This window comes from Schistocerca cancellata, chromosome 1 (assembly GCF_023864275.1).
Source record: "Schistocerca cancellata isolate TAMUIC-IGC-003103 chromosome 1, iqSchCanc2.1, whole genome shotgun sequence".
In the NCBI taxonomy this organism is placed as follows: Eukaryota; Metazoa; Arthropoda; class Insecta; order Orthoptera; family Acrididae; genus Schistocerca; species Schistocerca cancellata.
In genome coordinates this window covers 1171034502-1171047951 of record NC_064626.1, presented here as the reverse complement: position 1 = coordinate 1171047951, position 13450 = coordinate 1171034502, and the positions used below count along the sequence as shown (strand labels likewise).

The 13450-nt window shown below is 38.3% G+C and overlaps 1 protein-coding gene across 1 annotated transcript in view; it reads left to right on the top strand.

Moving 5' to 3' along the window:
* Window positions 1-13450, top strand: part of LOC126093994 (RNA-binding motif protein, X-linked 2-like) — a 38318-nt gene that overhangs the window by 12752 nt on the left and 12116 nt on the right. The window contains exons 2-3 of the mRNA XM_049908761.1: window positions 8803-8958; window positions 11220-11349. Of these exons, the coding sequence (XP_049764718.1) occupies window positions 8803-8958; window positions 11220-11349 (286 nt within the window). The remainder of the gene's footprint in view (window positions 1-8802; window positions 8959-11219; window positions 11350-13450) is intronic.

Genomic DNA, 13450 nt, shown 5'->3' with positions numbered 1-13450 from the left:
CTGTGAGACTGACTATGTGTTTCTACACTTTCACTCAGCACACTCTACTCAGCCCCCACTACCCATGTAGCCACTTCTGTGTGTAGTGGGTCCTTGATGTGTTAAGCAAATCCTGATACCCCTCCACCCTGAGGTGCAAGTCAAGGAACCTGTATCCTGATGGAGTTTCCGATGTTATCAGTGTACACTTACATACATTGTGGCCAGTAACATTCCCTTGGAGTATGCCTGAAGTTTCTTTTACATCTGAAAATTTCTCTCACTTAAGAAGGAGATACCCTGTTCTGCTTGCTAGGTACTCTTCAGTCCAATAAAAGAGGTGGTCTAATATTCTGTACTTTCATGTTTTGTTCATTAAGTGACATGTGGAACTGGTTCAACCACCTTCAGAAAGCCTCGGAATACAGCATCAACATCGGTGCAGGTGTTTACTGCCATCTGAGTCTTGCATAGTTGTTGAATATTGATCTTCAGAAAGGTCATGATTTGTGAATGTAAAATGTATTCCAAAATTCTACAACAGATGGGTGTCGGCAGTAAAGGGTACAATTGTGTACATCTTTTAAATAATACTTCTTGAAAATGGGAACTACCTGTGCGTTTTTCCAATCGCTTGGAATTCTTCATTCCTCCACTGACCTATGGTAGACTGCCTCTAGGAGAGGAGCAAGTTTTATCATATGCATTAAATAGAATCGTATAAGTATTCAATCATGTCCAGCTGCATTTCTGTGTTCAGTGATTTTAGTTGGTGTCTATCCTGTGACCACTTATTTCAGTATCTGTCATTTTGGCATTCATGCAAAGGAAAGGAGTAACTGCAGTGCAGTATTCTTCAGTGAAACCGTCTTGGAAAAAGAAATTTCATATTTTGGCCTTATCCCTGTCATCTTCTGCTACAATGCTGTTATCATCACTGAGTATCTGGAAAGATGACTTTGATCCATTTACTGATTTTATGTAATACCAAAACTGCTTAGAATTTTCTGCCAAATCATTAGCCAGAATTCTACTTACACTTTGATGAATACTTCCTGTGTTCTTTTCCTTTCACTAATTTTGGTTTTATTCAGTTTTCGTTTGTCTGTGCAGCTTTGGCTATGCTTAAGTATGTGTGAAATAGGCTCTGCTTTTGGAACAACTTTCTAGCACAGTTGTTAAACATAGCAGGTCTTTCTGAAATTTGTCCTTGTATGCTCATCATTTTCTATCTTGATGATGAATGTTTGATGTTAAGTGCTCAAGTAACCTGAAATGTGTTTCTTGTCATATTTACTAAGCAAATATTGTTATATCAATAAAAATAATCAATAGTCTTCACAGGTTTTCTGCTAGATCATGTTGTGCAAATTCCACAATATTTCCGCGGAGCAACTTTCTGACAACTTCAGGTGGTTCAACCTTGCTGGTGGCTAGGAAATATTGTGGAATTTGTGCAACGTGATTCGGCGACAAGCCCATGAAGACTACAAGGTGCGTTTGAAAAGTCCGTGCAAAAATAAAAACTACTTATGTGTTGGGGATGAACCTGTTTTATTTTTCCACATAGTCACCTTTTAGACTTATACATTTCGTCCAACACCGTTCTAATTTGTTGATCCCTTCTGAATAATAGGAATTGTCCAAGTCTGCAAAATAGCTATTAGTTGTTGCAATCACCTCCTCATTTGAATGAAATCTTTGTCCCACTAGCCATTTCTTCAAAGTGGGGAACAAATAGAAGTCCAAGGGAGCCAAGTCTGCAGAATAGCGGGGATGTGAAACGAGTTGAATCCTGTTGCCATTAATTTTGTGACCACAACTGCTGAGGTGTGTGATGGTGCATTGTCGTGGTGGAAAAGGACTTTTTTGTGGTCCAATCGCCAGTGTTTTTCCTGCAGCTCGGTTTTCAAATGGCCCAATAACGATAAATAATATGCACCTGTAATAGTTTTACCCTTTTCCAGATAGTCGATGAGGATTATTTCTTGAGAATCCCAAAAGACAGTCGCCATAACCTTTCTGGCCGAAGGAATGGTCTTTTGCCTTTTTTGGTGAGATTCTCCCTTGGTAACCCATTGTTTAGCTTGTTCTTTGGTCTCAGGAGTATGTTTCATCCACAGTGATGAAATGACGCTTAAAGTCCTGTGGATTCTTCCTGAACAGCTGCAAACCATCCTTGCAAAATTTCACGATTTTGGTTTTGGTCAAGTGTGAGCAATTGTGGAACCCATCTTGCGGATAGCTTTCTCATGTCCAAATGTTTATGAAAAATATTGTGTACCCATTCATTCGAGATACCCACAGCACTAGCAATCTCATGCACCTTAACTCTTCTATCATCCATCACCATATCATGGGTTTTATCAATGATTTCTGGAGTCATAACCTCCACAGGGCGTCCAGAACGTTCAGCATCACTTGTGCCCATATGGCCACCCCGAAAATTTTGAAACCACTTATAAACTGTTCTAATCGAAGGTGCAGAGTCACTGTAATGTTTATCAAGCTTCTCTTTAGTCTCATGAGGCGTTTTGCCTTTCATAAAGTAATGTTTAATCACCACACAAAATTCTTTTTTTGTCCATTTTTTGACAATCACTCGACTTCCTTGACTCACACGAATGCCAAACACAAAGAAATAAACCAATATGGCTGAAACTTGGTGTGCATTCTTTCCAAAGATGCTACTAACTAAACATGACCTCGATACGCGCCAGTGGTGCCATCTATCCGACTTTGCACAGATTTTTCAAACACCCCTTGCATTTACAACACATCTACCGGGTGAGCTTTAAGAGTCACAAAAATAATCAAATTTTCAAAATATAGTGTAACTGGGGAAAAAAATTGCTCACCAAGCAGTGGCAATAGAAGACACATATAAGGGTATTTAAATTTGCAAGCTCTTGGAGCCAGTGGCTCCTCTTTCTGGCAGAAGGGCTGAAGGGGAAGGAATAAGGATGAAGGAAAAGGATTGGTGAGATATAGGTAATGAGGAGAGTTCAGAAAAATCACCCAGAACCCCAGGTCAGGGGAAACTTACCAGGCAGGATGAGAAGGAAAAGATTTATTATTGTGGACTGCATCGGACAAGATTTGAAAACCTGAAAGCTTAAAGCTGGAAGATAATGTAATACACAAGGCAGAGATTACCGAAAAAACATTGTGCACAAGTTAATAAGAACAGAAACCTAGGTGCATTGGATGTGTAAGTGGGGAGCAGGGAAAAATAAGCAGGTCGGAAAATGAAAGATATAGAAAACTAAAATTGATTGAAGGAAAGAATAGTTACTGTGAAGAAATGCCGAGACTGAAGAATTTAACATAAATTAAGGCCAGGTTGGTGGTGAGAACTGAGGACATATTTTAACACCTGTGGAGTTCTGAGAAACTGGTGTTTTTGGGAAGAATCCATGTGGCATATGTTGTGAAACAGGCATCAAGGTCACGACTGTCTTGTTGTAGAGCATGCTCTGCAACAGGTTATAGTGTTTTGTGGGTGTACACCCTCTGCTTATGCCCATTCATCTTAATTGATAACTTGGTGGTAGTCATGCTGATGTAAAAGGCCGAACAACGTTTACGTAACAGCTGATATACAATATGTTGTAATAGTAGTAGTTACCGGGCATGTATAGTTGATGGTAGGAGGGTGCATAGGGCAAGTCTTACAGTGGGGATGGTCACAGGGGTAGGAGCCATCGGGTAGGGAAATGGGTGCAGAAGGAACATTTAGTGTAACAAGGATATTGCGAAGATTGGGAGGACGACGAAAAGGTGTGATGGGCAGAATGTCTGACAGAATGGACCTCATTTCAGGGCATGGTTTTAGGAAGTCAGAGCCTAATCAAGACCAGAATAATACTGAGTGACAAGAGGTGTACTCCTAAGTTGTTTTTTGGAGGAATCAGCAGTACCAGGGTTGGAGCATTTGTTTGTATTCCTTTTGACACCCATAGTCAGTGATATCTGGATTACCGGAAAAATATGGGAACTGGCTTACACTTTAGCAACAGATACGAGCTGCTGCTGAGAGCTGGTAACACATCTGATCCAGCATGGATATCTTGTTGGTTGGACTAATGGCTGATTTTCCTGACAAGTACGGACAATGCAGAAAGTGGTTATGTTGATCATTGGAAGCATCAACATTAGCGGGGCAATAGAATCGCCTCAGGAAGAGGCGTGAGGAAGAAGACAGCTGTGCATTCAGTCTACCTGGGAGAAGATCTTGTCTCAGACATAGAGAAGACTTTGCCAGCAGCTGTTGAATGCAGTGGGTGCAACCAGCTGCTAATAGTAGTTCATGTCCTCACAAATGGCACTTACACTCAGTCCCTTTAGAGTTTAGACTGTTAGTTACCGTGGTAAAGACTGCTAGCCTTGCAAACAGGCTGGATGCATAGTTTACTATTTGTAGCTTTTTACCCAGAATCGATCAACCTCCTCAGGATTGGAGCTGAATGGAAGGTGTAAACCAAAGAGTGAGATGGTTCTGAGTTTATCTTGGATGAGAATTTTTCATCCTCTTCTATCAGAAGGAGAACTGTGGGGCTCCCTCAGTAAGTGAGGCATGCATTACATAAATTTAGTGACTATTCGAATACCAGACTACGTATGGTGTGCACATCGCTTTTGTTTTCAGGTAATCCCCCATATAGTCAAACATGAATTATGTACTGTATCATCTATGGAAAGATCACAGAAAAAAATGTTAAAAAAATTTTAAAAAACACCTCTGGTCACAACTTTTTGTCTTTTATTAAGTACGTGATGCATTTTGGACCAGGTGTAATTTGTCTTAATAGATGCATATTCCTGTCATGAAAAGGTTTGATGTTAGTTTAAGAATTTGAAGGTTTTTTTTCTTAAATTCATACTTGAGTGTATTGAATATGGATAAAATTAAATTAAAATTATAATGAACTCTGATTGGAATACGTGTTGCAAAGGTAGGATAGACATCAGATGGTGGCATATTTACTGTCATAAAGAATATGACAGAATCTTGTGAGATTATAACAAAATCCAAATGTGAAATAATTTGGGTGAAAGTAAACATCAGAGGTGGGTTAAAAATGGTAATTGGACGCCTTTAGACACTACCTGTCTGAGGGGCCCAAGTGGGAGATCACTTCAAAGAAAACTTGGAACATATAGATGTAAGTTTCTTGATATTGCAGTGTAATATGTTGGAGATTTCAATTTGTCAGCTGTAGGATGGGAGAGTCATACAATTAAAACAGGTGCCACAGACTGATATTCATATGGGTTGTTGCGAATGCCTCATCTGAAAATTACTTCAGCAGAGAATTGGACAATTGACTTACGAGGGCAACATCTTAGATCTCATAGCAATTAAGAGTGTTGAAATTCTAAAATCGTTTAGCTGGGATTGATGTTAAGTGATCATACGGCTGTGATAGCATTGATAACTATGGGTATTATAAGGAATGTTACAGAGGAATGGGAAATGTTTTTACTTAGTAAGAGTGGCTGGGTACGAACTGTGGGGTATCATGAGTATCCACCATCAAGTATTTATCTCTAAGAACAAATGTGCTGTACAAATAGGTGAAGCTCAAAAGCATTGTGCAATATGCCTGAGACTGAGCAAAGTTGTGAGGAATGGGTGAGGAACACTGTGGTCGGTAGTCATGTTAGACAGTTGCTAGGAAAGCAGAGAGATCTGTATCACACATTCAAGTAAAGTCTAATTGACAAACAGAAGATGAACAAAGCCAAAATGAGCATGTGGAGAGCATTGTGAGAAGCATTCAGTGAATTTGAAAGTAATATTTTGCCAGCTGACCTGACCAAACTTCCAAAGAAGTTTTGGTCATAAATAAAATCAGTGATCAGGTTATTGATGCAGGAGCGCCATGTGTCATCTTTCTTCTGTATGAAGAACATAGAAAACCAAGGAGTTTTGTACAACTGAATAACATCTTGCATGTTCTCCACTTCCTTTTGAATTATCTGTTGTTCAGCCGAGATATCCTATATGGTCACTTACTGATTAGAGGATGGCCTTCAGTGTTGAAACAGTTTCACATTGGGTTGTCTAGTCTACCTCCTCTCCTGTCTGGAGTTGGATGCACATGAAAATTGATACAGAATGCTCAACATGAAGGGTGAAATACTGAATTCGGTCTTCCAGATTTGTTTCACTGGAGGATTGTGATACTGTTCCTCTTTTCTATCATTACATAAGTGCCAAAATGGCAGATATAGAGGTAAGTTATTGTGGAATAAAAAACCAACTAAAATTCCTTAACAACAGGAAGACACCAGAACTAGATGAGATGCTCTTGTGATTCTACAAAGATTATTTGAAAGAATTGGCTCAACTTCCAGTGACAGTTTGTCACAGGTCACCGAAGCAATGAAGGATACCCAGAAACTGGAAAGAAAGGTCATTTTATTTTCAAGAAGGATCATCAGGCAGATCTGTATTAGATTTATGTTGCAGGTGCCAGCCTGTCATAGAATTAAGGAACATGTTTTATGCTCATGCGTGGATTGTGCAAACTGAAACACTGCAAAACTCAGATTGCACTGTAGATAGAATTCAACATGCCATTCTTAATTGGAAGATGTAAAGATAATTTTGGCAGTGTCTCAAAACGGTATTAAATTTTTGTTACCATTGACAGTATATATATTAATGATATAGTGGATAATACTGGAAACTCACTGAGGCTATTCACAGATGATGATGATGCTGCTGTCTGTAGAAAGATTGCACCTAGACAATACTGTAGCAGAATAATTTATTAGGCCTGTGGAGGTATTTCTCTGTCCAAAAAAATCCACATGTAAATGCCACATGTACTCTTCTAAGCTCGTAACCACTTCCTGTGTGTAGTACATGCCTGAAGTGGAGGAATCTTACAGTTCTCTGCTTGATACCAGAGGCTGAGAAATTTCTGACCATTCGGATCAAGACTTCCAATTGGATCCAAACTAGAGGGCCGTGATCAAGTTTTGAGAATGATGTTGCACAAGGCTAGTTGTCTTCATCAATTCATCAGCCTCCTGTAAGAAACAAAGATAACCTCTTAACGCAGCTTCCCGCTCTGGCTTAGATGTAGTTTTAGCAGTGGACAAGACCTCTAATCTCTTTTAATATGTACGGGGACAACCGTGTATCTATATCCACTTTTAACTTGTGCCCAAAGATTCACACTCCAGCTATTGTTCATCAATCATACTTACGAAAATGTGGACTGGCCAGGTCGAGTGTATCAGAAACCACTCTAACATACGGGATCCCAACCACAGTAAAGGCCACAGGTGCCACAGTGCCATCACAGCCCAGGGCATACAGCCTGAAGCCTTTTGACTATGGTCTGTGTAGCTACCAACCAGTGACCAGTTCGTGCTACATCCATAAACAAGAGGCACAATCTCTGTCCTTTAAACTATGTTTGTCTTTTCAACAAGGAATATAACATTAACCCAAGCAACCTGTAAATGTAATGTAAGTTCTGGTGGTATTATGCTTCTGACCAGCACTACACTAGAAAGTCAGATTCATGATACACTAATTGTCAAAAAATATGTAACCAGTTAGAAAAAAGGTAATAAATACCACTAAACACTGATACTGATGATTTCTTCACATAAGTATATGAGAAAAAGCCTAAACTATACGCTGTGTACAAAGTGGAACTGCGGTTGCTCTTCCCTGGGCAGCTATAGTTCTGATTTTGCACTCAAAAACTTGCCTATGGTGGAATTTTTGTTTCTTTAATGTAGCATTCAGTAACCTAGTAACCTACGTGTTTGTCTGGTGCCGAATGGTGGGTACATCAAGGAACCCGGTCTTTGGTGGCTGACTTCGAGTTTGCTAACCTGTCGTGCAACTGTCCATTGCTTACTAAATTTCAGTTCAAGGTTTCCATACCTTTGCAGTTATCATCATATTGAATCAATAAATTTATCTGGCTCTAATGAATAATATTTTAGTATATTTGGTGTAACATGAGGGGCACTCAAAAAGTTTCTGTTCTTCGAAGGCCGTACAGTGCAAAATCGCTATGCCCATCACGCAGAATTGCCATGAGCATTGAGGCTATCATACCACCAACGCACCAGGTTGAAAATACCCATTTGGTTAAACACCATGTTCTGCTACATGAAGAACGCACATCCTTCTCTGACAGGAATCATCAACCCTTCAAGACCTTTTTTGAGAGACTGAAGGCTTGATAATTGCATAGGGAGGGATCAGGACTGTATGGTGGTGCTCAAGTGTCTTCCATTTGGGTTGGCGTGACTTCTGCTGGGCTCTCAGATTGAACGGTATCCTGTGTTGAATCGCAAACAGCACGGAACTTGGTGCACCATTCCACAACGTGGTTTTGGACAAACAAGCTGCTCCATACAGTCTTCATTCTGATGGATGTCTACCGTTGTTCGTCCTTCGGCAGCCGACAATATAACAACAGCACATTTGTCTGTCCGGCCATATTGGTAATAATGTCACCATAGTTCAGGTTTCTGAATTCACCACATGCATGTCAGACAGACATGAATACCATACCAATCCCTTGCTTGTGTGTCGGTGCTTATATAGTCACATCAGAGTCAAAATACACTGAATTTATGGTGAATCAATGCCCTCAAATGGAAACTTTTCTATCATCTCTTATATTAGATGAAGATTTGTTTACAAATTAATCTTCAAGACTGAAGCCAAATGCTTGCTTTTTGTCATGTGTGTATTGTTTGTAATGTTGAATATCCATTTTAAAGATATTTTGTTTTTAGTGTGTGTAAAGTTGGTACTATTAAATTCCATCTGCTTCTTTCTAGGAATGTTAAGAATATAAAGAAGTTGAGTGAGTTAGAATTGAAGCGAGGTAACTTGAAATCATCATGGCATGATCAATACAAAGACAGTGCATGGATTTTTGTTGGTGGTCTGCCTTATGACTTGACAGAAGGAGATGTAATATGTGTATTTTCACAGTAAGTGTTTCAGAGTAAGTTAATTTTTGTTGTATTGTCTCGAATTTTTACATGAATTACAGTTAACAAACCAATTGTATTTTCTATAGATCATACACATTGTGATACTGTCAATTAAAAATTCCAGTGTGTGATTGATTTTCAGTAGCGAGTATTTCAGCTTTTTTTTAATAAGATTATAGTCCAGTTGGGACCTTGTGCATTAAGTTTTGAATGCTGTACTAAAGTTGCAAATAGGGGCAGTGTCAGCCTGAATGCTTTTCCTCTATTGCATGTAGGTTGCCAGTGTTGTATCTTTTCTCATAGTCAATAAGAAGTGAGAAAACAGGTGATGTACTTTTAGTGGTGAAACTGAAAGTTTATAAGTTTGCTTCTTGCTTTTTGTCATTTATTGCAACATATAGTAGTTACTTTGAGTCATGAGAGCTTAGTTTAAACTTCACCCTCCATTGCAACCATATTCACATTTATGCATTATCTACCACATGTTGTGTCTGTTGTCTGTTGTTTTCTCAAATAATTTGCATGTCCAAAGATTCTGGCTATATTTGGACATGAAAATGCCATTACCAATCTGACCATACTTTACAGTTCTGCAATAGCCACCGCGATCCCTCATGTCCTCATCATACTTCACTTTACTGTGAAAATCGTGTAAATTACTATTTGCCAAACTTTTTTATCATTAAGCTCCTTAATTATGAACCAGCAGAAGTCAAAAGATTTCAAGTCATTTTTTAATGTGTTCAGTCACTGCCATCCCCACAACTCCAAAAACAGTCCTATGTTTAGCAATATAGAGAAAATTGTGTTGTTTTGTTGGTTTGTTTGTTTTTGAATAAGTGATGAGCAATTCCAAATCCATTGCAGTCTCATATGTCACTCCATTGAAAAATGGATTACTAGTCACTTCTACTTCCATCCAAGGTTAGTATGAAATAAAAGCATGTGTGTAACACCAAAATTGCGTGAGAAAGTTACAGATTTTCCTATCAAACCATTCCTCACATTTGCATCTACATCTACACAATCACTCTGCAATTCACAGTTAACGTGTATGGTAGAAGAGTTACCAAACTGTTTTCAAACTATTTATCAAAAGTTCCACTCTTGAGTAGCATGTGGGAAAAATGAGCATCTAAATCTTTTCATGTGAGCTCTGATTTCTCTTATTTTATTACAATTGTCATTTCTCCCCACATAGGTGAGAATCAACAAAATATTTTGGCATTCAGAGGATGCAGTTGGTGATTGTAATTTTGTAAAAAGTCTTTATTTAAGATTTACCACCCCAACTCACTTTTTGTATCCATGACATGCACTCTCCCCTATTTTGCAATAATACAAAACAAAATGAGCTGTTTTGAACTTCTTCGATATCCTTCGCCAATCCCATCCTTACCATGTAACACTATTCCAGAAGAGGATGGACATGCATGGTCTAAGCAGTCTCTTTAGTAAATTTTTTGATCTCCTAAGTGCTCTACCAATAAAATGCAATCTTTAGTTTTCCTTTGCCGTGGCATTTTTTTATTGGAAGGTTCCAACTAAGTAGTTTGCAGTTGTTATCCCTCAGTATTTAGTTGAATCTGTAACCTTTAAAATTGTGTTATTTACTGTGTAAGCAAACTTTTACAGTTTTTTTAAGTATTCATGTGGAACACCTCACACCTTTTATTGTTTAGGGTCAGTTGACGTATCTCGTACCATGCATATATGTTATCTAAATATTTTCTGTGTAAGACAGTGTGTTGGGTGGAGCTGTTTCCTTCACTTCCCACAACGCTTTATGGTAGCAATCAAGTAAAATTCACCAGAAAGAAGAATGTATTGCACTCCCCGTATCTTGCACTATTGAAATGCATTTAGCCACTAGAATTTTCCTGTTACTCAGGTTTCTTCTTTGAATTGTTTGTTCCTGACTTTTATTGCTTCGAGTTATAAAAGATAATATCACTGTCTGGAGGTAGCTGTGGTGGTGCAGACATCTTACCTTTTTTCATCGCTGTTTTTCTTGTGGTAGTTGAGAGAACGAACCCTACTTTGACAAGGGGAAGTGTGTATTAACTATAAAAAATCTTATCATATGAGTGGCCAAAAGTCTGTGCTGCTTTGTGGTGGTGTAAAAACAAATTACAGTGCTACAATTTTGTATAATTTGAAGGTATTCTAATGCTTCCACAAACTTAATATTTTTGCTCTGATCCCAAAACAACTATGAAATATCCTAGTGTCCTTCAAATTTTGATTTTATTTTGTAGATATGGAGAAGTAGTTAATATAAATTTAGTCAGAGATAAAGCTTCTGGCAAATCAAAAGGTTTCTGCTTCCTCTGCTATGAAGACCAAAGGAGCACTGTGCTAGCTGTTGACAATTTAAATGGTATTAAGGTAAGGAATCAGACTTATTTTAGTAAATTTAATTTATTGAGAAGACAATGATAGAAAAAGTTGTTGCATGAGCATACAGAGCATAATCGTTTTGTGGCCAAAAAAGTTCACCAACAAATGAACATTGAACTTTATGTATCACAGTTTTATGGACAGAAGAGAAATAAGTTGTAAACACTTCACTTCAACTTGATGGGCAAGGGGAGAGAAATGGGCTGCAGGTTGTTTGGAACCAGACCAAGAACTTTGTTTTCCATCCACAAATTTACAGATGACAAATTGTACAATGAAACACATTTGAAGTTTTACTTATATGAAAATTTCAGAAATCAATATTCTTCAAGTTAATAATATCACACATTCTTTTGATATTGATTTTGCTTCTATTCAAATTTGTTTATACAGGAATACATCAAAAAATTTCCTTGAAAAGACTGCTGTCAAGGCTCAGATGATACTTATCATTTTTGCCCACCATTCTGTTAAATAGTTTACTGCTTTCCTTCATTATCCCTTTTCCTGTGTGTGCATGTTATATAATATCTGTTTTTCTATGTAGTTTATGTATCTGTATAGATGTATTATGTTTCATTTGATATTGTCAATAATATACATTATGTCCCATTTTTTACCTTGTCATACTGTACGTAACATTCTTATGCTTTCTCCTGCACCCATGAGCACCACCTTTTGGATACTTCAAGAATGCTTATATACATGTTACTGTCGTGTCTGTAGTAGGAGATTTCTTGTAAAATGCAAATAATTTAGGAGTAAAAGAGACCACTTACCAAGTAGCAGGAGCATTGAATCATCGACAGACACGCACCAAGGAGAAAGAAAAGTTGCTAGGTTTTCGAATAAATCTTTTATTAAGCTAGTGAAAGAGAAAGAAAGCTTTCGGAATAAAGCCTTTATCAAGGTAGAGTATAATCACAGTGTGTGTGTGTGTGTGTGTGTGTGTGTGTGTGTGTGCGCGCGCTCGCGCGCGCGCGCATGTGTGCGGGCGTGTGCGCTATCCCACTCATGTGATTATACTCTAGCATGATAAAGGCTTTATTCTGAAAGCTAGGAAGTTTTGTTTCTGTTTTTTGTGTGTGCCTGTCAATGACTTAACACTTCTACTATTCACTGAGTAGTTCGCTTTGCTCCTAAATTATTTACTATCATGTCTGTATTTTTATTTTGATACTTTTTCCACAACTATTTATATTATCAAGCATTCAACAATATGAATTACAGTAGATAGCTGCTCACCACACAGAAGGGCATTGAGCAGCACACAGGCACATTTAACAATAGACTAAGCTGTCAGACAAAGCTCTTCACCAGATTTAGAAAAAACATACACAAACATATGGGCAGTCTCATCGGTGAACACTGAAGCTCGACTGCAGCGAATAGCATTTTGTAAGTAGCATCATAGTCACCTTTGACTGTAAAAGTTATTTAATTGCAGTTTTGCAATTTCAGCCTACATGGTCGTTATCAAGTAGTGTAACTGTGCTGTAGTAATGGCAAAATGGAAAAATCATCTAACATGTATATGGAAGATATTGCAACAGTACAGTTAATAACTTTTACAGTCAAAGGCAACTGCAATGTCATTTACAACTTTTTAATGTCAGCCATGAATAATGATCTTGGCTGTGGAGGATAGTGGGGGGTACAGAAAGGCCTGTGGGTGTGTGCAGGGATGTGGCGAAGACAGAATGGTGGGCTACTAGGTGCAGCATTGGGAAGCTGTGCTGGAGGAGGGAGAAAGAGGAATAAAAGAGAAGCAGAGAAGGGGAAAGGACTATGCAGGTGATTTGGGATGATAAAAAGCATATACAGTATATGAAAGTGGAATGTGAGCTGGAAAGGCCAAGGTTTGAGGTCAGGCGGTTTACGGGAACATATCCTTCATCAGCAAAATTGTTTAATGAACTTCTGTTAAAGATCCTGAGACAAAAGCCAACAAGCAGTACTTCAGCAATTTTATACTTGTAAAACTGTTTCCAATCAGAGTGCAAATCATTACAGTGACTGCTAATTAACTTGGTAGTGTACATCCAAAGAGACAGAGAATACATAGAGAGACTGTGGTAAGTTACTCAGT